Source organism: Aphelocoma coerulescens, chromosome 13, assembly GCF_041296385.1.
Source record: "Aphelocoma coerulescens isolate FSJ_1873_10779 chromosome 13, UR_Acoe_1.0, whole genome shotgun sequence".
Taxonomy (NCBI): domain Eukaryota; kingdom Metazoa; phylum Chordata; class Aves; order Passeriformes; family Corvidae; genus Aphelocoma; species Aphelocoma coerulescens.
Genome location: NC_091027.1, coordinates 5870433 through 5896279, shown reverse-complemented (window position 1 = coordinate 5896279; position 25847 = coordinate 5870433). Strand labels below are relative to the sequence as shown.

Below are 25847 nucleotides of genomic sequence, written 5' to 3'. Positions count from 1 at the left end.
CCAGTGTCAGAGACTCCGACTCAGTGCCAGCAGCTCATGCCCCAGGACAGATCCCCCTGGAGCTGTGCTGTGACAGCATTGAACCTTGGTGAACTTTTGCTGAGATGCCCTCTCAGAGTGGTTTCCTCACCTCCTGAGGTTAAACCCAGGGTTTCCTTCTGGAGTCGTTTGTCCACAAAACTGTGCAAAGGCTTTCTTTCTGCTTTGTGAATGCATCCAGGGCTTCAGTAGACTCTTTCTGCTGAGGGCTTCCCATGTTCAGATAACCCAGAAGCAGCAAAATCTTCAGCAGAGCCCTAGGGACACTGATTTCATTCTTCTGAGTCACTTCTGCTTATCAAAAGTAAAGCAGGTCTGTGGAGGCCAAGGGCAGGGCACCCCATGGCCGCAAGCCCTGTTCTTCACAGGTTGCTTTCACCAACCCACCCACTTGGGGGAAAATTATCTAGTCCAGAGAGAGCCCGCAGCTTATCTCAGGGAAAAGGTTTATTTTGGTGACATTGCTGAGAAACCTCCTTGAATTTCTGCCCTCACGACCTTTCTCTCTGCTCCTGCAGTCTGCTCACAGTTCTCCAAGGGCGTCTATGCCATCTTTGGGTTTTATGAGAGGAGGACTGTCAACATGCTCACGTCTTTCTGCGGGGCTCTCCACGTCTGCTTCATAACGCCGAGCTTCCCCGTCGAAACCTCCAACCAGTTTGTCCTCCAGCTCCGCCCAGAGCTCCAGGATGCCCTCATCAGCGTCATCGAGCACTACAGCTGGCAGAAGTTCGTGTATATTTACGATGCTGACCGGGGTAAGTGGCAGCTGTGTGGGAGGGGTTACCAGGCAGTTAAAGACAGTGGTCTAGAAGGAGTCTTTGCCTCCAAAATTGTGGATTGCTGGAGGCTGAGTCACCCTATGCCTTCCCTGTTCTCTGTTTTTTTTCTAAATGTCCCTTTCTGCTGAAGGTGGGCATTGATCTAAATGAAGGATCAGCCTGACCTCTGTGTGTCTGTGTGTGTGTGTGTGTGTGTGTGTGTGTCTGTGTGTGTGTGTGTGTGTTCATGGGGTCAGGTTTGAGCCCTATCAACACGAGGGAAATACTTGATGTGCAAATGGTTGTGAATTTGAAGTGGGGAAATTGTTTCTATTCAGTAGGTCCAATATTGAACTGGTCTGTCAAACTCAAGGCCACTGAGTCCCAAGTTTACAAACATGAACGGACACTTGCTCAGGTCTCACCTAAGCCCACAGCCAGGTGTGAAATGTGTGTTTGTGGCAGACAGCTTGGAAAACTCCAAGTTCCCTGTGTTGCTGCCTGTCAGTTTTCTAGGTAAAAGAACAAAAAGCTTTATGGGGTAATAGAAGATATTATCTAACTTTCTAAACCATGAACAGGGATAGAGAGCTCATTGCTCCATGATTCAGTTTTCCCAGCTCTCAGATGCCTTTAAAGTTCCAGGCTTAGAGGCTGCAAGCAAAGCAGACTAGTGGAGGATAGGGCAGAGGTAAGGTGATTCACATCTCTGTCTTGGAAGTTATAATTATCCCCTGAAGGGACAGGATGGGCTTTAGAGGCAAGGAGAAGGTATGAAAGCATCCCAGCTGCTTTCTGTTATCATGAGGCATGGGCATGCTGAATACCCCAAAAGGACAGAGAATTGCTGTGTGCGTCTCCTCTGAAAGGTTCTGTGTATAATTTAGGCAACATAATTCTAAAAGTAATGGTCTCCAGGTGAGATGCTGATGAGAGAGAAGGATGCTGAGTATGACTGTGTGCTGTGGTTGCTGAGGGTGTCCCTACCCCTAGGAGCACATAGCCTAAACAGATCAAAGTCGAGAAGGAAACTATGGCTGAGAGAAATCAAGTTATTTGGGATGGGACAGACAGGAAGATGGGGATTAGGGTTCTTATCTGAATCCCACAGCAGGGCCTGATCAACGAGACTGATCTGCTGATTACAAAGGAAAATTAGGCCTGGAATCATCTGTGCTGAGACAGAAAAAGCAGGAGTCATTAATCCTAGCCCAGCTGGGTCAGATCTAGACTATTAGCTGTTCTCTGTAGTTCTGCTGCACTCTCATGACTCCGTCTCCAGCCTGGCTGGAGGCAGCTACACAGGCTGTCAGGAGATGGAAAGATGCCATTGCACAACTAAAACCTGGCTCTCCCCCTTCTCTTCCCATCATAGGGTTGTCAGTCCTGCAGAAAGTGCTGGACACTGCAGCTGAGAAGAACTGGCAGGTGACAGCTGTCAACATCCTGACAACAACAGAGGAGGGCTACCGAATGCTCTTCCAGGAGCTGGAGAAGAAGAAAGAAAGGCTGGTGGTGGTGGACTGTGAATCTGAGAGGCTGAACATCATCCTTAACAAGGTTGTGTTGGTGTGGGCCTGCTGGGAGGGGTCTTGCATGCCAGATGGGAAGGGTTGTTTCCCCTGGAGAAGTTCTCCCCATTCTTGCCTGATCCCTGTCTCCGTGTGGCTCTCATCGGGTGTGGGGTTTGTGCCTTGCAGCTGCTGAGCTCGCAGGTATTTCTGTTGTGTTATTGTGGGAACAGTAAAGCTGCAGGAATAGTACAAGCTCTCATGAATTCCTGCTGAGTGAGCTCCACTGTTCCAGGTTCCCTACTTGTTTGACTCCTTTGCTGAGCCCTTTACACCCCCTTACTCCCCAGCTAGTTTGCTTTGTGCTAATTCCTCCAAGTAGTGTGCACAAGATGTGGCACCTCCTGATTCTGCTGAGTCTTCCTCCAGTTTTTGAGTTAGGCTGGAGGTGTGAATTGGCACTGCCAGATTCCTGCTCCCCCAGCCTCCATGTGCTGCACCAAATTCTCACACCTGTGCCAGCAGGACAGAATGATTATGGTACATCAGTGCTGAATATGGATTTCTTTGGACTGGAGACAAATACAAGCCCAGGGGTGGGTTCAGTCCACACTTCAACCACGATACCTTTCCCTCTCACACCTACAGCCAAGCCCTTCCCCACCACTGGGAGTGCTTGGAAAGGGCCCTGCAGGTGGTGCCCTGCAATTCTCACTGCTTTACTGCTCATAATCAGCTCACTCTTACCTCGTGCTTCACACGTCTCCTTGTCTAAGGTACCTGTCATCTCCCGTCCCACACTTCAGCTGCTCCCCGTCTGGGACAGGGACTGATGTTTCACCAGATGCACAGCTCAGTGACGAGCTCAATCCATCCTTGCTGGATGTCTCTGGGTGCTCCTCTGTTATGTAAAATAACAAAGCAGAGAGCAGGTTGTGACCTCAAAGCAAAGGTCACGTTCATGAAAGAGAAAACAGATTACTCCAGAGCACAAAATCTTCTCTCTGACCATGGAGCAGCTGCAGTTGAACAAAATTTGGGACAAGACCTAGGCAGTGAATTTGACTTTTCCATAGGGTATATCAAATTTCTAGGATTAATAGTGTTGGGTTTTTAAGCCTGGTTTGTCTAACAATGTTAAGCTGTATAGTCAAATATTATCTAGTCTTCTTGATATAAACAGGAAAATAAGTCCTTCTTTCAAATTTCTTCACATAACTGGAGAAAGAGTTTAACCTAAATATAGGAAAAGCAATTTGTAAGAGCACTAAAAATCCAGATACCATGATTATTTGTTTTGCAATGCTATAAAAATATCAGTTCCCAGGGAGAAGAAGGACAAAGCTGTGTTTTACTACAAAAATTACAGAGCAATTCCAGCAGACGTCTGTGCGTGGGAGGTAACACTCCAGTGAGGGATAGGGCTGTGAACAACTTTTTCAAGCCTGTGTAGTCCATTTTCATCCTTTTTTGCATTCTTGCTCCAAGTCCACCGGGATTTCTGAGAGCAGAGGTAGTTGTCCCAGTGTGAGAAGGTGATGCCAGGTTTTTCATAGTGTACAGATGACTGGAGGGATTCAAAGACAGTGTTCAGCTCATTATCAAGTGAAATTCGGCTGGGACTGTAGCTTGGGCTGTAACTTGGGCTGCTGGCCGATCTCTCAGCTCACCACACCAGCAGCCTCTGTGGGAATGTCACTGTGCTGTTTGCTCTGTCCCTCTGACTGTTAGAGCTGTTCCAAGAGCTGCCTCAGCCTCTTGGGGACATTTCAATGCATTTGTCTTCTTCTCTGACAAGCCAGTCTCTGTCTCTCGGTGGCAGTGGGTTTGTGCTCCACGGTGACCAGGAGAGCCTGGGATGGCTGTTCAGCATCTGTGCCTCCCACACCCACACTGCTGCTTGCACAGACTTTTCATTTTTCCTCCACACACAAAACACAAATAACACCGGTGGCTCCAGCAAGGCTGCAGCCCTCGCGCTGCCGTGACCGCAGCTGTGGAGGAGCCAGTGCTCCGTGTGTTAAAAATGACCTGGTTTCTCTCTGGGAGATTTCTCTGTGTCATGTCTCAAGGGTTTGATTTATCTTTGCCGAGGTACCTGTCATTTGTGAGCCAGGCTTTGGCTCAGGGCAGGTTGCCGTGGGGTTGTGCTGTGTAGCCTTAATGGGATAAGTACTCGGTGGGTTGTGTTCCATCAAAGCCCTCTGTTCTTTCTTCCTTGTCTCTCATTAAAATGAGTAACTGGAATTCCTACTTTGCCAGTGTTTCACTCTGAGAGGATTTCTCTCTAATAGATGTCAAACTTGCCCATTAAGAAGTGGGTAATGAAACCTAGGTGGCCCAAGTGAGCAATCAGCATGCAGCCCAGCACAGCCTCTCACCACAGTCAGGAGAAGTGATAAATGCTATTATAACCTCAGCTTGCTACTGCTGTCCGGACACATTAGGACTGAGCAAGCATTTTAAAATAAATTAAGATCACAAATAACTGTGTAAAACACAGGAAACGAGCCTCATAATTCAGGTGGATGGGCTGCAAGATTAACAGCTCAGGGAGAGCTGGATGGCAGCCCTCTCTGGTTCATCGGCTCTGACACCTCATAAAATAACAAAGGAGAGTTTGGGCTGAAGGAGCCAATGCCAGCTATTGTTGACACTGGAGAAAAGGGGAATTGGATCATAATTCTTAGACATCCCAGTGCAGCAGAGATTGTCCTTCCTCCTACAAGGTCTGGGACTTACTGCAAAGGTCACTCTCGGCTGATGAATGAAAAGGGGGCAAGTTTGGTCTGGTTTTGCTTCTTGGACCTGGCAGTGGAAGATACTTAGAAAACCACCCATAATGAGGTGTATATCTTCATAGCTTTAGGAAGACAGAGGTTTTTTCTGAGAGCTCCAGACACCTCAGCAGAAGCCACACTGAGGGATTCTGTGCAGGGAGCCCCAGGGCAGTGAAGCTGGTGGAGCTGGCATTGGCTGTGCAAGGAACTGCTTCTAAATGAAGCCTTCATTGGAGTTAATTGCCACCACCACATTAACGGTGAGAACCAGATGAGTTTTATTATGCATACAAGAGTACTTCATCAGAGAAGGGCTAAGGGAGATGAACCAGTTGCACAGAGCAAGTGTCAGCTCATTTATAATCCATTTGGAAATCCCTAAATGACTGCTCATGATAATCTGGGAGTGCTGTCCCATGGGGAGGATCAGTCTCTGCCCTTATCTGACACTTCTCAAGTACCTGCTGCCAGCCTGGTATCAGAGAGGAGTCCTGGGCAGACTGATTTCTGGTTGAATCCAACACAGCAGTGCTCTTGTGATCATTCTGGCTATGAGGATCTTTCTGGCCTCACTGCAGTTTGTGCAGATTTTGCCTGAGCATTGGCAATGCAGGCAGCAATTCAGAATCAATTCTTATGACAATGGAAATACGAGGTAGTGTTGCCAGCCAAGAAACCTAATGGAAACAGCAGAGTTCTCTCAGAAACTGGCAAATCTTGTGTTTGTACAGGCTTTGAGAGCATGTTGGTTTGGGCCTTTTTTTTTTCCACTTTCTTCTTTCTGTGTGTAGAGTAGCTCAAATGCAGATGGTATCTGACTCTAGTAAACTAGTAAGAATTTAATAGTGCTGCTGGAAATCAATAGAGTGGAATTTCAATGAAAAAATGGAGTCAGCAATAACAATAGATTTTTTAGCTGTATTCTTTCTGTACCCTTTTTAAATCAAGGGAGAAAAAGACATGGGCCATCTGATAAGTATCTCTGTTCCCCTCAGTTACAGGCAAATCTGCAACAGGTGGAAAGGGAAAAAGAAAGGGAAACTCTTCCAGTTAACATAGAAAAACTCCATTGTTACGGATTGGTAAGCAATTGTGTTGATAAAAGGAAATAAAAACCTGACTCTGCAGCATCAGGGAGAAAGGAATAAGTGGCAAAGCACATACATTTGTACACCATGCTTATGAATCTATTAATTATCTCCGTGAACATGCAGGGGAATCCTCTGTGGCTTGCCCAGACAGCTTCATTCTGTGGTTTGAAGCTACACTGATGCACTAAAGCAGAAACATTTACCCATAGCCTAAACTTCCAGCCACCTCTCCCAGGCAGGTGTTTGCAGCAGGGACTGGAGCTTGGAGGATGTGCAAGATTGCTCTCTAGTCTTGCTTGATGTTTCAGTTGCGTTCATGGGACACGTGGACTCCAACTCCCCATTTGTTCCTTTGGTGTCTGAAATACAAATCTTGTTAAGGCTTTTTTTTGTTTTCCCCCAAGCCCATAGGAAACAGGTTGGTTTGGTGGTTTTCTTTCCCTGCCTGTACAAAGCTCTTAGGGATCTTGTCCTGTCTAATTCTAGACTTGCTGCTCAGATATCATGTGTGACACTCTGTCCATCCTCTAATAAGATCGTGAATTTTCTTTTGCTGTGTCTTCCTGCTCCCAGCTGAATAGTCTCAGCAAGGAAAAATAAGAGTGAGAAAGGGCAGATAACTGAAGTTCTTCTTCCTTAGTTGATCTCTGCTAATTATCCTTGATTTTTATCTTGCAGATCATCAAGCTTGAAAAAAATGGGAATGGGTACCACTACATTCTGGCAAATATGGTGAGTTACCCTACTTGGTGGGGTTTTTTCTATCTCAGAGTTTTGTAAAGCACTATATTCATAATTACTGAGCTGCACACCCTTTTTCTCATCCACCATTTAGGTAAAAAAAAAAAAAAATCAAAGTCTTTTGTTATGTTCTCCTTGTGGAGTTTTCTCTCTTGAGCCAGCAAGATTATCTGCAGGGTATCTCTCCAAGTGTGCTGGGGTTTTGTGGTGGTTTGACCTTGGCTGGATGACAGATGCCCACCAAAGACATTTTATCACTCCCCCCTTGGTGCTAAATGAAATCTGACTGTCATGGCTTTAGGCAAAGGATTGGATACAAAGACTTCTTTAAGGAAAGGATTCTCCCTTCAATGCAGGAAGGTGCTGCCTGAGGACAGAGCAGTGTTGGGCAGTGGCAGGACCATCTTCCTGGAGCAAGTCTCACAGGAGGATGGAAAATTTCTTGGCAAAGGGAGATTTGGGGAGAGGTAAGAGAGAGAAATTGAGGTTTTCCACAGCAGAGCTCCTACCCTCTCCTTCCCAAATGTATCCATCCATCCATCCAGGAGGATGCACAGCAGAGGATGGGCTGGTGTTGGCAGTCTGGGGCTGAGACTGCTCGCCCTTGGACTCCTGTGTCCATGGGGGGTGAGCCATGTGCAGGCTCTGGACTTGTTCTTTCAGTACAGAGCTGCATCTGGGAGATAGCACGTCAGCCCTGGGGTAATTAAACTTTAAACTACCAATTAGTCAAGCAGTTGCTGCCCTTCTCCTTTTCTCAGTCCCAAGATAACTCTGTCATTTACCAGGCAAAAATGGCCACATCATTACCCTGCAATGCCCTGTTCTGACCCCGCACCCTGTGCTAGCTGCCTACCGTGTAATTACAGAGATTAAAATGTTACCTTGTGCAGGGGGAGACATGCAAAATCATAGAGCAGCCAATAACTTCAGTTGCTAATTTTTAAAAAAAATTATTATTTGCTGTAACCCAGGTCCTGGATGTTTATGAAAGTCCCTTCATTAAAGTTAAGCAGGGAAGCGAGCTGGAGTCACTGGAGTGAGTGTGTCCGTGCAGTTTTATGTACACCCACGTGGAAGGCTGAATGAGAGTATCACCTCTTCTCTCTGCACAGTTTCATAAGGATAAATATGTGCAAGGCATGAGGTGAACTAACACTCAGGTGTAGGAGATTTGAAGGATATTTCCCTCTGTCTTAGGATACCACGCTCTCCCAATTTCACCCAGACAAAGTACACTTGTCCCATCTTTAATGTGTTTTCTCAGCCTTTGCACAAATGCTGAGAGGACAGAGCTGGCTGGAAGAGGTTGCATACTCAGCCAACATGGGTTATAAATAATTAACTCGGAGCAAAATGCTTTTCATTTCCCCAACCCCTCTGCAGGGAGATTCTGCCTCCACTGCAGCTCAGTGGACAGGGCTCTGGGTCCCAGAGTGACAGGACCACCAGAACTCACTGGTGTGCTTTTCAAGCAGCTTGGATTCAGAGGAAGAGAAACAGAGTGAAAGGAATTTAAGCTTTACCTTTGGTCTTTCCTGCTCCTTAAAACCCAGCATCACAGAAGAGCCAAAAGCCAGAGAGAGGAATATTCTTAAAAAGAAAAAAAAAAAAGAATAGGAGGTAGTCAGACAACACAGGAAAAATATTTAAAAAAAGTCCTGGCACCCCTCTTAAGAAGGTCCTTTCCAGGGCAAAAAAACGTGGGCAGGTTCAGACACCAGAAGCCAAATCAGTTTCTGTGATGTGCTGCACCCACACGAGAGCTACGGGATGATGGGTTTAGTAAGGAGAATGGCAAAAAGAACCTGAAGATCCCATGTTTCTGAGACTACAGGGCAGCAAGGAGGGACAGCAAACCTCCCTCTGTGGGGATGGCCAGGGATTTTATAAGAGATTGGCAGAAGATGGCATCTGGCAGGGTTAAACCTTGGTGCGAATGCTCTGATCCAAGAGATAACAGTAGGTTTAACCCTCTTCTGAGGACACCTCATCGCTGGATTAGAGCCTTCAGAGGGTGTAGCGTGCTGTAATCTATTCCCACTGACTCACACACGTAGTGGTAGACCTTAACCACCCCGTATTTTCCCCTGTAGACATGTCCCAGGATGACAGGGCGTGCGTTGCCCACACACACTCGTACCCTCGTGCGCGCCCGCGTGCCTGGAAAACAGCCCTGCTTTGGGGAGGTGGCTCATTCTGGAGCACTGAGTCGTCAGAGAATAAATTAAGAGCTAAAACCTGGAAGTGTTGGGTTTCCAAACAGGTTATTTTTTGTACCTTACGCTGGCTGAGGCAGTCCTGAGTTTAGGACTCTCACCCTGTGTGAAGATGAGGCCAAGGGAACCCTCAGCTGGTTTGTAGCCACCAAGTTTCCTGCACTATCTGGAGCCAGGGGTGAATTTTCAACACCTGCCTTTTGCCTAACCTACTTGGGCATGGAAAAATGGGGACACAGTTATGGAAATGACACACTGGAAGCAAACACTGGGAAACATTTCTGCATAACCCCACTTAAATCCTTGGGTTTAGCTATATGCTTGTTCAGAGCTATACACAGCCAAAATCCAAGCAGCAGCAGCACACCACTGCCCAGTTGCAGCAGCTTCAAACTGGTGCTCCATCATGAATGCAAAACACAGGCTGAATAAGGTCTAAAAAAAATCATCCATAGGCACATTTTGGAATGGAGGAATTCCCTGCCTGGCCACAGCCAATCCATGAGCAAAGAGGCACTGCCTTGCACTAACCTTGCTGTGTGTTTGCCCAGCAGTTGCTCTGGGTGAGCTGTAGTAAAGTACTGAGCAGAATTTGACAGCAGCAAGTCAAAGCTGGTATTTCCTAGCAGGAACAGCTTTCTTTTTCAGTGAAATTGCTGTTGCCGAGGTGAGACAATATTATTTCTGTGTTCACAAACAAAATGAAACCATTCTGCACCTTAGGCTGTGGGCAAACATCCTTCTCTCAACCTGCTATGCCTGCTAAAGACACAACCTGTCTTGTCTGCCCACCCCTGCCCATCCCACAAAGGTTTGACTGCCACATTCCTGTCAGGGAAAGGGTTTCTGTCAGCATCCCTGCCTCGCCTTGAGCCAAATTTGGCACTGTTCATGGCTTTTGCACACTGATGAAATCCTGGTCTTCAACCAGTACTCATCAGAGTTACCCAGTTAGCTTTTACCAGAGCTAACCTGGATATTTGTCAGGTGCACTGGCACTGGAGGTTTGCAGTCATCTCTCTCTCTCTTTCCCTCTCTTCCCCTCTGGAACTCAAAGAGATTTGGCAACTTTAAGAAGTGTTTGTTTTTGTGAGTCTTATTTTTCTAAGCTTTGTTCTCAGCCTTTGAGATCATCAGTTCTAGCAACCACAAAGGGAAAAAAAATACAGTCAATACTATCAGAGGAACAAGCTTAGAAACTTCTGGGATTCCTTTCTTTTGATGTTCAGGCGTTTTGCCCATAACCTTGGCTTTGTGGATCTGTTTGTCCTACGCCATGGATGTGAGCTGACTACTGTCAGTAGTGGGAGAGCACCAGCTCTCTTGGGCAGAGAAAAATCTTTGTCATTAAATAAGTGACATTCGTGTGACCTGTCTTTAAAGGGAAAGTATGAAAGACAGCTGCCACATGCAGTGTTTTAGCCTCTTTTTTCTTTCCTGATGCATTAGTCCAGGTTGTTCTTTCAGCAAATGCTCTTTTATTTGAAGATGAATAGATAAGTGTATGAGATTGCTGATGGCAGGGGTAGCAGGGAAAAGTAAAGATAAAAACGGTGTTGATTAGCAAAGGTAAGCACTGTTCCCTGTGCCATTCTACATCAGCCTGTGTCAGCACTGAGTTAGGCCAGGGACAGTTTCCCTTTGCTGGCAGTTGTGCTGCTGGTGGAGGTTACCAGTGATGCCTTAAGGAACCTAGAAATAAAACAACACACTTTTGAGATAGTATTAGTATAGGAGGTAATGTAAAGGTTGATTTTTATTTATCCAGGGGCAGATATGGAAAATGTCCACAAAAGCCCACCCCTACAGGGTGAATACAGTGTTATAAGTTTAGCAAATTAGCATAATTGACAAAAATCACCAATTAGGAGCAAAAGAGGTGATGCAATTTCCCCTGGTTCAACCTTCTCTAAATCCCACCCCCCCTCAGATGGGAACTAAACTTAGTTTATGAAAATGCATCTTGAAGAGCTGTTTTTTCCCAGAAAGGACCAAGACAGGATTGGGTCTTTGGAATGTGTTTTGTCTTTCTGCCTAGGGAAAAAGTAGGGAAAAGTACTGGGAAAACTAGCCACGGATACAGCAATAGGCTGTGGAGAACACATAAAAGAAAAAAAGCAAATATCATTTGGCATCATTTCCCCCAGCTCAACAGCTTTGTCAGCAGAGTGGCCTGTGCAGGAGTCACACAGATGTGCTGGGTTGATCCAGTTCTGACCTCTGGGTTGGATGGGCAGCTTTGATTTTTTGTAGACAAAACACAGAAGGAAGAACTTCTGCACCAGCAGGGCTGAGACTCAGCGGTGTGAGACCAACACCAGGTGCAGAGAGTGAAGAGAAACCCTCCTGAACTGGCCAGCCACAGGCAGAGAGCAGCTCCCCTAAAGCAGTGCAGGACACACACACCTGCAGCACGTGCTGTGGCTGTGTGGGGAGGGTCTGTGCTGCCCAAGCAAGGGCTGTGCCTGCCCAGCACAGTGACACCCGTGGCACTGCCCCAGCACAGTGACACCCATGGCATTGCCCAGCACAGTGTGACCTGTGGCACTGCCCAGCACAGTGTGACCTGTGGCACTGCCCAGCACAGTGACACCCGTGGCACTGCCCAGCACAATGTGACCTGTGGCACTGCCCAGCACAGGGACACCTGTGGCACTGCCCAGCACAGTGTGACCTGTGGCACTGCCCCAGCACAGTGACACCCGTGGCACTGCCCAGCACAGTGTGACCTGTGGCACTGCCCAGCCCAGTGACACCCGTGGCACTGCCCAGCACAGTGTGACCTGTGGCACTGCCCAGCACAGTGTGACCTGTGGCACTGCCCAGCACAGTGACACCCGTGGCACTGCCCCAGCACAGGGACACCCGTGGCACTGCCCAGCACAGTGTGACCTGTGGCACTGCCCAGCACAGTGACACCCGTGGCACTGCCCAGCACAGTGTGACCTGTGGCACTGCCCAGCACAGTGACACCCGTGGCACTGCCCAGCACAGTGTGACCTGTGGCACTGCCCAGCCCAGTGACACCCGTGGCACTGCCCCAGCACAGGGACACCCGTGGCACTGCCCCAGCACAGTGTGACCTGTGGCACTGCCCAGCACAGTGTGACCTGTGGCACTGCCCAGCACAGTGACACCCGTGGCACTGCCCCAGCACAGTGTGACCTGTGGCACTGCCCCAGCACAGTGTGACCTGTGGCACTGCCCAGCACAGTGACACCCGTGGCACTGCCCCAGCACAGGGACACCCGTGGCACTGCCCCAGCACAGTGTGACCTGTGGCACTGCCCAGCACAGTGACACCCGTGGCACTGCCCAGCACAGTGTGACCTGTGGCACTGCCCAGCACAGTGTGACCTGTGGCACTGGCCAGATGTTGATGGCTCCATTCCCTGGAGCTAAAATGCTGTGGTTCTGTCTCCCATCACCTTGAAAGCTGCCATGTTTATCTGAGTCCCCCTCGGTTGTTAATGCTCTCTCCTGGCCCCTGAAGTGCTGCTGACTGGTGGCACAAACAAGGTCAGCAATGCTCAGGTGTGCATCACTCACTGATTTGATATCCTGTTTTGTGGAGTTTCCAGAAGGATGTGTACAGCATCTCCTTGTCCTGGCAAGATCTCAAGATGCCTGGTCTTGCAAAAATTATGTTTTTATATTGGAAAAAGATGTCCTAAGTTATTTTAAGGTTCTAAAATTATGCCTGTTAGAACTCTCTTCCTCCTGAGAGGTTGTTGCAAGTGGGCTCACGAGACAAATTCGTTTTCTGTGCAGAGAAAGACAATATAACATATCAGTGAAACTTCTGCATTTCACTTCCAAACAGCTTTTCTGTCCCAATTCAAAAATTATCAAGCAGAAGAACCCCATATAACATTATCTCATCTGAATTACTGGTAGTAGAAGACACAGCAGTGCCCTGAATTAATTTTTGCTTGAACTAGAGCGTCTCATGCATGAGAAAATTATCTGGTTTGATACAAAAATTGCCCACACAGGAGAATATGAACAGCAACCTTGGGAGGATTTTTGCAATAGTTAATGAGGGCTCAAAAACATGAGTGACTTACTGTGGCTTAAAAAAATCAGAGCATCAGGTGAGTAATTGACAGGTTATATTACAGCTATTGGAAGGAAAATAGTGTTTGCTTAAATTTCAGCAAAATGGTGTTAAACTCACAGGTTTCCTCAGCCATTTTCAGTCTCCTAATCCATTACCCCAGCTCAAGTGGCAAGTGGTGATGTGTAAATCCATAGAATCTGCCTCATGGTGACTTCATTTGCACTGTTTTCTAGTCAGAACATGCTTAGCTTCAGCTTCCTCCACCAGATTTATGCTTCTGTTTGCTAGACAAAATATTCCATTACCGATGTTTTGGTGCTTGTAAACGGTGATCAGGTCATCCCTTAATCATATCTTTGATTGAATTCATGGCATCTGCCACTGCACGGCACATTTCCCAAACCTTTAAATCAGTTTATGCGCTGAAAGCTCTCTAATGCACAAACATCCACCTAGAACATCTCTTCCCCTGCCTGGACTGAGCCTTCTGACAAGATGTGTATGGTCATTTATATCCAGAATGTGCTGCAGCTGCAGGACTGGGCAAATAATATCACAAAGAAAATCTGCAGAGCTGCACCAAGGAAAAGTTGCTGTTCATCTCCCATCCCTTGTTCTTGAAGTCTGGATTCTCACCTCACTCGGTTTGTGTTGTATCTATAGTCAGGACAAAACACTCTCATCGAGCTGCAGGGTTGGGGAGCTGTCTGATAGTTTCCCATTCTCCTGTCTTTCTTTTCCCTTTCTTCACTTGCTTCTGAGTTACAGTGAGGGCTCACAAGTTTTGCTGCCACAATGGGACTTGACATATTAATAACTCTGCAGAGGAGAAAAAGCCCTCTCCCATTGGAAGGCACACTGGAATGAGACTGGAGCAGATGGGCTCTTTTTTGACATAACCCTCCTTATTAATACACAGTGATGGGAGTGAGGAATGATGCTTCACTGGAGAAGTCAAGCTTGAAGATAATTTGGTATATTAGAGATGCTCTGTCTGGAAACACTCGATTTCTTGCTCCCTACAGTAAGTCACTGGCGTACTTTGGAATGACAGGAGCCACTTTGTATTCACTCAGCTGATCTACAGCCATTCAGAAGCAAAAATTTTGCTTTGCAAAGTTTCTTATAATCATAAAATCTGCTACGAGGAAGTAGTCTGTCATTACAAGTCATGCATTTAAACAGAGCTGGGCCAGTTTCCCGATGCTGCCACAGGTTTCTGTGGCACCCACCCAAGCTCAGGATGAATTGTTTAAATGCTTTTGGCTTGAAAAGGAGTATTTCAGTGTGCAACCTATTAAAGAAAAGAAAAAGCAGACTCTAGTCTCTTCATCCTAGGCAGAAAGGGACTTAAAAAACATAATGCTCCTCCCTGGGATGAGGGGACTCTGTTAGCTTCAGCCAACAAACCTTCTCCAGGCAATTCAAGAGAAAGGGGTGTTTTTCCCTCTCCTCATTCAAAACTGAGTTTGCCAGGCTCAGGGAGAGAACTGGAGAGCTCAGAAGATGCAGCAGGAGGAGAGAAAACAACACTGTTTCTCAGAAACGTGTCTGTCTTCAAGGAGACTCTCTAACATCCTTTCTCCCAGGAAAAGAGGAGGCTTGGAGCACAGGCAGGGAGGTTTTCCACTGGGCTGCGGGGTGGTTTTGAGCTGCTAAGCCACAGCCTGCCCAGAGCTCAGCCCGTGCTCCTGCTCCTGCAGCTTCAAAGGCACCACAGGAGGCACCTGCAGGGAAAGGGCCAGCAATTAATGTGAGCTCAGTGAAGTACAAAGAGAATCTGGAAGTGTGGGGCAGTGGCTGGCTGCCTCTCGATGTCTGGGTGCATTCCCGTGGGCTGGGACCGTGTCCCACAAGCAGCTGTGCCACCAAGTGCCATCAGTGTGCAGAGGGAGGCAGAGGTTTAGGACGGTGAGGCAATGAAACATGAGGGTGGAAGGAGAGATGCAGGGAAGTCAGTGATGCTGGCAGGTTTGAGGAGGGATGCACAAAGGGATGAGGTTTTCCCTACATTGGGAGCTAGCTGCCTGCACTGCCCACTCAGTGTTCTGGCTCCTCACAGTGTCCAGGGTATAAATTAGGAGCTGGTTCATTTCTGGAGGGACTTTCTTTTCAAGGCAGATCATTCGTGGACCACTTAATCAAGATGGATTCATGAGGCCCATTTCAAGTCATCAGTCTTCCTGCATTATGCATTTCCTTTGATGATTGAGCCCACAAGCAGTGGAGAGGAATATAAATGTGTGACCTGCTGATTCCTCTCCCAGCAACCAAGGCAGCAAATGGGACAGTAAAACAACCTTTGGCTGAAAACTGCTTTCAGTTTAAGAACAGCATAAAGAGCAAATGCATCAAGGAAAGCACAAGGAGGAAAAACCCGTTTCCAGTACTGTTTTCTATTTGAAGCCACAAAGGTCTGTAATAGCTGCCCATATTATTTCCTCACAGCAGCACGCTGCACATAATTGCTCTGTGAGGTTCATAAATGCAGAGAGGAGCCCATGGTATGGGCTAAAGAGCAAGTTCCCTCCTTTGAACCCAGCCTGACTGCTGCTGGAACAGTGTGATGCAGATGCTGTGAGTCAGAGCAGGCTGGAGGAGGGAGCTGCCTCAGCCCATCAGCACGATGGGACCAGATTTTTTGTGGTTTATTGTCAGCCTGCTCATTCTGTGGCATTTGGAGAGAGCCAGGCGTTTTCCAGGCATGTACAAGGCTGGAGGCCACATTCTCTGATTTGCTGAGGTGGTTTTGTGAAGTGAATTTAAGTCAAAGGGACAGCTGATGCTGCCGTAGGGTGGCTGATGGGGTGTCCCTTGCAGCCTGGTTGTGATGGCTCCCAGGGATAGCTGTGCCTGCAGGAGTGTTGTCTCCCCTGCAGTACATCCTGGCCCTGGCCCTGCTGCTCTGCGCTGCCTCTGGGGCCCTCTGGGGCTGCTCTTCCAGGGAGACTGGAGTGTGAGTTCCCTTATTGCTCCTCTTCCTCCCCAGGGGATGGTCAGTGCTGTGTGGGGAGGTGAAGCCTGATGCCTGCATGTCCAACAGCTACATCCCAAATGCTTCAGGTGTCAAGAGCTTGAAGCAAGTCACGTACAGCCACGTTCCAGGGACTCAGCTCATTTCCCTGACCTGTGCTCCAGACATGGCTGCAGAGTGGGTTTTTTCCAGTATTCCTTGGCAAATTTTAGAAACAGTTTCAAAACCGTTTGATCACTTCCATGGGACCACATGGAGCGCATCCTTCCAGCACTGTTCACTTCTTGCTGTGCTTGGTTGGGTGATAGAGAGAAGCATTTCTGGGCTAGTTCTTTCCCAAACTGGTTGATGCTAAACATATTGCTGCAAAAGCACAGCTGCTGCCCCTCAGTCATGGGTTCCACTCTTTCCTTAGCCAAGTTTTAAGAATTTATTTTCTGTTTCCCAAATATGGCCAGTTGAAAACTAAATAAAATATCTTTTTTTTTTTTTTTTTTTGCAATATGTGTCTATAGTTAGTACAAAGTGACAGATGATTGATGATTTCTTTAGTTGCAAATACTGTAATTCTCCTGTTCTCCTGTTTCCTACAAGCACTGACTGATATTCCAGAAGGGCACATAAGCATATTGAATTCCTGCTGCCACTTTGTCAATAGAAGCATTTTCAAAACCAGTTTGTATAACATTTGATGGCTTTTTGTTTATATGTTTGCTAGCAAGAATTCACCTGCTCTGGGAATTATTTTCTAAAATATTTTGACTTCTGGATTTCCCTGTTCATTGGCTCTCATGTTCCCCAGACCTGCTCTGAGCAGATTTCAGTGGTGTGGTGATTAAAATTCCTTTGTAATTAGGAGCATTCCTATGATGTCCTTGTAATGGGGCATGTGGAAGAGGGATAACAGGTGAAAACAATTATTTCAGCCATTGATAGCAGCCAAAATGCAAAGATGTCTTCAAGGTTAATGATGTCCTCTATGGTCCCAACTGCCTTAAATGATTGGAAAATCTTCAGAGGTCTCCACACTTTTTAAAGAACCTAAATGATGTCAAAAATCAGTGGTGAAAAATTAGTACAATCTTCAGGAAGAAATAATTCCTTTCATCTATTCAGATTATTTTAAAATTTTATGCAAGATGAATCCCAGTGAATATTGTTGAATATTTGCTTCAGTTTCAGAATGGTTTTGTTTGGGGAAAACAGTAAAATCCAGTGGTTTCAACCAGTACTGTCTCATCACTGCTGTCATAACATTTTTTTTTGACTTTTCCTCTTTAAATCTGCATTCTGAGGGGGCTTAATACACCAGACAGCTTATTCATACTCTGCAGTGAACTTGGACTTTTCTTCATGCCTTTGTAGGTCTCCCAAAGAGGAGCTGCTTGCACAAACTTCAAATTACTCTGCAATAACTTCTTTTGACAGATCTTTTTCCCCTGAGTACCTCCCAGGAGCAAAATGCCAGAGTAATTTGGTCCTAGCCATGAATAACCAGTTGGCAACCTGTGAGGTCCCTCTTCCTGAACCTTAGGAGCTCTATGTGTCAAAAACCACTTGGCCTGAAACGCATTAAGATGTCAGGGACAATTATCCTGCTGCATTTCCTGTTCATTAATCACAGCTCTGGCTTTCTGAAACCCCCACGCCAGCAATTACAAACAAGATTGATGTGGGTTTAACCAGCATTCTGAGGAGTATGTACACACAAAATATCACTTTTTTTCTCTTAACCTAAATCACTGTACTTTGAGGCAAAACAAGCCATCTATTTAGAGCATCTGCACACCAGTATCCCATCCTCAGCCTTGTAAGTGGATGCCAAATTGCCTGCAAAATGCTGGAAGAAAAAGTGTGAAAGACTTTAAAGTGGTTTTTGAGTCACTTATGACTCCCTCAGTCTGACGCTGATGTGAGAGGGCAATTTAGTCTTTTCCTGGCAAGGTCTGTTCCCAAAACAGGTTTACATCTAATGGTTCAATCCTGACTTTGGAAGTTGATCAGCTAATTGGCTCCCTCAGCCTGTGAACAGAGAGCATCATTTTGGGAACCTGATTGGTGTTTCCTGGAAATGATGCAACTTGGCTTTTTTAGCTCACACCATCACGGTGTGTCTGAGAACAAGCAAAGGAGAGAAACCCAGGGGAAGGCTGAGGAGGAGCCCACAGAGAACACCCAGCAGCAGGGCAGGGAGAAGGCAGAGCTCAAACCAGCTCCTCTGCTGCTCAAGTGATTGCATTGTGGCAGTCCTCCCATTCATCTCCCCTCATGCATTAAGGTTGCTGGTGGTGCCAGTGCAAATAATTGACTGCATCTCTTGTGCTTGTATTCCTAAAGAAAAAAAGCACCAGACCTCAGCCTGTCCCACACACAGTGGGAGGGCACAGCCCCCATCCAAGCACCTCTGCAAGGAGCCACAGTGAACAGTTCTGCACAGCAGCAGTGCTGCAGGGTTGGGATGGAAGCTGGGACACCAAGAAATGACCCCTTTCTCTGTATTGCACTATGTCTCTAATTAATTTTTCACCTCTGACTCAAGGGGGTGACTGATTCTGCAATGCTGCCCCAATCAATACACACATGTATTTGCACACATGCTCATCTCATGCAGCGAGCAAGAGGTAGACAAGAACAATGAGGAAATGAAAAAAATGTATTTCATTAGTAACCTGAAGTCTAAAAAAGCACCTTTTTTTCTCCCAAATTAGCAAATTCTATAAACTGGCTTTTCTAATAGCAAGACTCCTTTAACAAGCTGACCAACCACTTCCTTCCTGATCTGCTGAAAGTTTGTTGTTCAGGATTTGTTTTTCCCTAGAAACTGGGATTTGAAAAGATCACCACCTATCCAGTGGTGACCGAGTCTATAAAAGTTAGGGCTGGGTGAACAATTCTGTATAAAATTTAGAGCTGGGTGACAAATACTTTCTAATGTGTTTTACAAATTTTGTTCATTTCATCCAGCATTATTCAGGATACATTTTTCCAATACTCTGCTAGCTTTCTTGCAAGTGAGCTGTTGTTAATATGGTTCTTTGTCTCCCTGGGTGGTAACTGCAGGATATGGCCAGCTCAGAGTCTGTGAGAAAAGCAAATTCACACCATGGTCAGGGAACTGGTTCCTCTCTTGAGTCGGACATTTCCTTCCAGAGGGAGGATATTTTTCCTGAGCTGTCTGCCACATCCATACATAGGCAGAATTCCTCTTACCCACCCAGAGATGTCTTTCTCTGATGAACTTCTCCTCTTTCTCTCCTGTACCAGGGATTCATGGACATTGACCTGACCAAATTCAGGGAGAGTGGAGCCAATGTCACTGGCTTCCAGTTGGTGAATTACACAGATACTGTTCCTGCCAGGATCATGCAACAGTGGAGGAATAATGATGCCAGAGAGCATCCACGTGTGGACTGGAAGAGGCCAAAGGCAAGTGGTATAAAAAAAAACCATTAAATTTGGGGCCATCTGGCTCAGTTCAAGTTATGCTCACCTCTTTGTGATCACACATGGCTCTTTATTCTCACTTGAGAAACTCTCAATATAATTATGAACATTACCTGTTCCAGGTGCCTTAATGTTGCCTGAATTTTACCAGGCTGCAGTTACTGCCTCCTAAGAAATACACAATTCAATGTATTCACTTGGTCTGCGAATTTTTACCCCCTCAAAGCTAAGAATTAAATATTTCATAATGTTCAGTATATAAAAAACAAAAAGCCTTATTAAGTCCTTAACCTTTGGCTTGTTTACAAGACATCCAGTAATAACAAAGTCTTTCCAGATGTTCTTTTTGAGCATTTCAAATCAGTGTGTACAACAGAAGGGAAAAGTATTTTAGTTCCTAACACAGAAGGCCCTGAAGCTGTAGAGGGATGGGTGGAGGGAGAGGTTGTTTTTTTCTCTTTAATATTTGAAAATGAATTCATTTGTGACAAACACTCTGCAATAGAAATGTTAACTTTGGAATTAGTTTAGGAAAGTTGAAAACAACTAAATCATAAAAAAAAGAGTTAATGCTAATGGTTCTTGCCAAGAGTTTTGCACTGGTTTCTGTATGAGTTTCTGCTTGAATAAACTTATCTTTTGCAGAATTCTTGCCAACTGAGATGGAATTTTCTGGTCTCCATCCATGATCAGAAAAAGTCCCTTGTTTCTTGATTTCACGTAGCTCACATTCACACAGGATAATGTATTCTTTAAAAGTTCAGGTCAATGCTTCTAATTAAACTCAAAGACTTGTAACAGGTGAATGACTTTTAGGGCTGATTCTTCTTCAGGGAGTGAAATCAGGAGAGCTTCTCCTTCGTCTCCCAGCTGCGAAAGCTGGTTTCAACTTTTAGGAGTCAACAGGGCAGTGGAGATTACAGGGAGCAAGATGCTGCTGAAACTTCATAGACAGGACGATGAAGACAGAGCAGGTCATCTGAAAAATTACCCTGGGTTACATTTCTCTTTCCAGTACACGTCGGCCCTCACGTACGACGGGGTGCGGGTGATGGCCGAGGCCTTCCAGAACCTCCGGCGGCAGCGCATCGACATCTCCCGCCGCGGCAACGCCGGCGACTGCCTCGCCAACCCCGCCGTGCCCTGGGGACAAGGCATCGACATCCAGAGAGCCCTGCAGCAGGTTTGGAACCCAGGCTGGCTTGTAGTACTAGTTTGAAAACAAACCAGTGGGAGGCACCAAGTCAGAATAACAATTTAATGGGGAAAATTAAAGGAAAGGGAAAAAAGAAAGACTAAAAGAAAACACTGGTTCAAACTGACAGAGTCAAGATACAACCTGAGTCCCTGTTAGGCAGGGTGATGGTAGCAGTCTGGTAGAATGGTGGTTGCAGTCCTCTGAAGTGGTGATCCTGTAGAGGAAAAAAAAGGTCTGTTCTTCCTCAGAAAGTCCAGTGGTGCCTGTGTAGCTCCTGTCCTCTGGAAATCCAGTGGAAAGAGTGTCTCTGGTGTTCAGAGTCCCAGATTATATCCAGGATGGGATGCTTGGTTCCTCCCTCTGGGTGGAGCATCTCACAATGGGGTAATGAGTCATGAGGCCAAGTGTTGATTAGGCTCATTAACAGAAGATAGTCCGGAGGGAGTTATCTGGGAGTCATGCAGCAGGACAATGATGGGCCATTAACAGCAAGATAGTCTGGGGGGAGGAGGCAAGGAAACACTGCCCGACCTGATTTCCACAGCTCATGAGGATGGAAATAGAATACACTGCAACCCAGGACACTTGTGTGTGCTGAGAGCATGGCTGAGCACAGCCTGAGGGCAGGGGAGGACGGGTGGGCAGTGGCAGAAGCACCGACACAAATCCCTTGGGATGAGGAACTGATCCTTCCAGAGCAGAGACAGGTCTGAAAAGCTGTGGGGTGCATCCAGCAAAGTGTTCTCCTGGTCCTTGCCCGTTTTAACTTCTGTCATTATGGGATGGAAAAGCCAAAATATTATCCCATAAAATCAAGGGTTCCTATTTTATCTTCCCCTCCCGAAGACACAGACCTTCTCAGACCGTATTTTTTGCAGATTATTTGACTCTCTGTGAACTTAGCTTCAGTTCCAGCCTGCTAATGAGTGCATGTGAATTTTGCCTTATGTATTGGCTGTCACCAAAATGTTCTCAAAGTGCAGATTATCGCTTGTTTCATACTGTGAGGATTCATAAAAGTCTTAAGAGCAGCCATTTAGATAGTTTATTCCTCAAATCTGATAGTCTTGCTTTTTTCGTCCTGCACAAAATTTAGATTTTTGAGTAAACAAAAACATGATGTGAAAATTACAGAAAGAGAGCAAAATAATACACTCTTATCAAAGACTTACCAAGGTAGAATATTTTAAAATTTCATTAAATTTCAAGACTGACATTCATTTCTAGTACTTTTCCTTCTTTTCCTGACAGAAATAGATGGATTCCTTGCAAATACTGCTAGTTCAGTGTTATCCAAATATAGCTTATCCCATCTTCTTTCTTTAAATGTAAAGAAGGCAAGAAAAATAACATTTATGTGGTTAATTTGTATCATATATAAAGTTCCTCAAGTATTTTGTTTTGATTTGGTTTTGGCTTACTGGTAAACAACAATTCCTTTAAAACCAAATCTTGCATCTGATTTGATTTTATTGCTTGGATTCAATTTGTTCCCAAGCCTGTCACTGACTTTCTGCATGACCTTGGGCAAATCACTGTCACAGCTTCTCCAAGCCCTTATAATAAAATCAGCCTCCCTGATGCATTAGGGAGATAGGTTACCTAATAAACATGAAATACTTGGAAGTCTTCTGATGAGCAATAGCTGCTCCAGCATTTTCCTTTATTGAATTTATGAGAATAAGATATCAAAATTAGACAGCTAGAAAATAAAAATTTTGTGTGTGTATTGGAAAATCTCCTCTGAAGTTTCCTTATATTTTCATTAAAACAATTTCAAAAGTCTTAAGTTTTCAGCTGGAGTGACTTTGGGCGAAGAGCATAAAGACACATTTGCAAAAGTTGCTTCTTTACAGCTGAAAAATAATAATTTTAAAAAGGCTTGACCAGTTCAGATGTGATGGTCAAAATAAAAGATGCTGAAACAGGCAGGGCAAGAAGCCTCCTAGCAAAAATTTAACTATGAATTCGATAATCTTCCAGTATTTAGCAATGTAGCAAGAAAGAGGCAGATGGAAATAGAATAATTTATGATAAGATTGAAGGTTTGAGTTATCCTTTCTGTAAAGACTTGACAATTAGAGCAATTCTACAGCTGTCCACAGTGTGCTTTCTCTTCACCTTCCATTTGTTAATGCCCAAAATTTTATAAGCTTTTTGAAAACAAAAGGTTTCTCTGCTTGCTTCTACTCAAATGTCTGGAATAAGCTCTCAAGTTGCCTTATTCCTGTGTAGGAAGGAACCACAGAATCATAAGCACATTTAGGTTGGAATATCTAAGACCATTGAGTCCAAACATTATCCCAGCATTTCTAAGTTCACTAAACCATGTCCCCAGCACTGCCACATCCTCACATCTTTTCAATCCCTCCAGAAATGGTGACTCCACCACTTGCTTCCCTAGGCAGCCCATTCCAATGCTTGTCAACTCTTTTGGTGAAGAATTTTTTCCTAATATCCAATCTAAACTTCGCCTGACACAACTTGAGGCCATTTCCTCTTGTCCTGTTGTCCTGTCTGGGGGAATAGACTGACGCCCCACTTCACTACAACCTCCTAACAAGGAGTCATGGATGGCAGGAACAAAGATGAAAAGAAATATGAAGCATTCTTCATTTTTTTAAAAGCAGAAATCTGGCATGTTTCAGGAGAATGTATGTTTTTATTAAAGATAATTACCTTTTTTCTTTTTTTTTTTTTGCAGGAAAAGGCCCACAAAATATTGCTTAAAACCACTACACTAAGGTTTCAATTGTACTTTAAAAGGTTATGATAATTTTAAACAAATTCTTTTTTTATCTTAATGTGATCAGCACATCTAATAAGCAGAAAGCTAGTCCCTAACTGCTGACTAACCCTGTAAAACAGAAGGCCACAACAGCATCCTTCTGCTCCAGATGTCCCAGCAAAGAGCCACATGCCCATCCATGTCTTACACACAAATGTGCTTAAGTGCTCCATGTCTCCAGTTGACTTGACTGGTGCTCAGCACTGTTGAAGTCAGTCCTAACTGTATTTTGCATTGCATTTTTGCATTTTGCATTTACCATCAGAGGATGGTGAGTGACAGAGAAGTTTTCCTGCATCCTGCAGCATGGATAGCAGAGATCCTTTTTGCCGTTTCAGTGCCACGTGGATATCACAGGATTAAGATTTCATTCACTCAGAGAGAAGAAATTGATGCTGTAAACCTGCCTTTTAGTGCATACAAAGCTACAAAGCACAAGCACCTGTGACCTGAGCTTCAGAATCGGTCAGAACCTGAAAAGAAAACCAAAGGAGACGTGAAAAAAAGCAGGCTTGGGAGTGCTTAACACAATGGTGCTTTTTCAGCACATCTATTTTTTATGGGCATGTTGTGTCTTGTGAAAAGGGAAAAGCATGTTTATCCAAATGTCACCAGGAATACCTCTTGGTTTGAAAGAGCTTCAGAAAATGCTGGCAGATGTTCATTTTCATGACAAATCTTTGTTATAACAGCTGGAAAACAAACATGGTTTAAGCAGATTAACAACAGATTTCCTCTGTAATGATGCAGCCTCATTTCTTCACCATGGGTCTTTACTCTGAGGATCTCAGAGTATTTAAAAAGGCTGTTCAATACCTATTCCCATTCTGCATGTGGGAAGACTTCAGTTGCAGGGACAAGAGGTTTGTCCAAAGCAAGTGGAAAGGCAGAGAATAAACCTTTAATTCCTAACCCAGTGGCATGAGCACTTCTCTGGGTGGTCTCCATAGAAACCCAAATCTGCATTCTTTTTCCCATGTTCCTGGTCCCCACTGCCTGGTCCCCAGACAGTATGTGATTCCAGTCAGCAGCCCTTCTCCATTCCAGTCTGGGCACTTTTGCAGCAAAGAGAAGTTCAGGATGTGGGATGTGATGTGAGCATCACTTCAGCTCAGCAGTGTTATCAGCAGAGATTTATGGCTCAAAGCTTCCTATGCAAATGTCAATACTAAATTGTTGGATTTTATTAATCTGGTGCAGAGGTAATTAAATTTGTTTGATAACTTATAGACTCCTCTCTATCAAAAGATGACAGCTGGGTGCTAGGGCCATGGTTTCATATTTCCTCCTGATTTACAGTTCCTGATTTGAACTGACAAATTCTTTACCAAACCCTGACTACAGGTCCGATTTAGAAAATACCAAACCCCACAAACTCAAGGCGTTCAGAGCTGATTTAGCTCACTGTCACATCCCAGGAGGTGATGGCCTCAAACTGGGGATCCAGCTCTCAGGCTAAGTTTTAAACCACTGAGCTTTCAGAGAAAGGGTTTTTAAATGAGTTAGTTAAGAGGATGGCTGTGCCAGTGATTTACCAAAATATGAATATCAATCTAATATCGATATCCAACTGAGATGGACAAAAACTCTCTAACAGTTTAGAGTTAGAAAGTGTATGTTTTATTTGGCACCAGGCACTGCGTGGGATAGCTCCCTAAGATGCAGGGCCCCAATCCAAGCAAACACGACACTTTTTATTTCCAAATATTATGAATATCCAAAATACAAATGCATATTCATAACGCTAACACCTCCCATTCTCCTCTTCGTATGGAAATGAGCTTAAATGTCATTAAGCATGCGTAGTGTGTGTCCTGAATGGAGTTGGTGGTCTTGAATTGGGTCAGTGGTCCCAAAAAAGATGAAGTAACTCATCTTCCTCATTTTGACCTTTTTGCCTCTCTGAACTTTAACAATCCTAATTACTTTAGTGACCTCTAAGTTTCCTCTTGTGTGACTTTTGAACGGGTTCCCACCAAGGGAGGAAATTGGTAATTGTCCTTGCTCCCTACACCAACTTAGCAATGCTTCTATTCCTTGTTCTAAGCACAGCTAAGCAAACATACAAATGACAGATCATCACTTATCTGGTAATCAGTTACTAACATCTTAAAACCCATTTCAGCTCCAGCTCTCTTAACTATTTTAATTAATTCTAGCTGGGTCCAAATTCCTTCCTATCCTAACTAATTTCAACACAGCTAGCCTATAACTAAAATTTTTATGTTTCTTCTAAATCTA

At 45.1% G+C, this 25847-nt stretch overlaps 1 protein-coding gene across 5 annotated transcripts in view; it reads left to right on the top strand.

Annotated features, from left to right (window-relative positions):
• The window catches only part of GRIA1 (glutamate ionotropic receptor AMPA type subunit 1), a 181365-nt gene that overhangs the window by 117801 nt on the left and 37717 nt on the right, over positions 1-25847 (top strand). For 3 of the 5 annotated variants that reach the window (XM_069029136.1, XM_069029137.1, XM_069029138.1), the window contains 5 exons: positions 558-797; positions 2176-2360; positions 6861-6914; positions 19441-19602; positions 20636-20803. In XM_069029136.1, coding sequence (XP_068885237.1) covers positions 558-797; positions 2176-2360; positions 6861-6914; positions 19441-19602; positions 20636-20803 — 809 coding nt within the window. The remainder of the gene's footprint in view (positions 1-557; positions 798-2175; positions 2361-6860; positions 6915-19440; positions 19603-20635; positions 20804-25847) is intronic. The other 2 variants (XM_069029140.1, XM_069029139.1) reach the window with 2 other exon arrangements.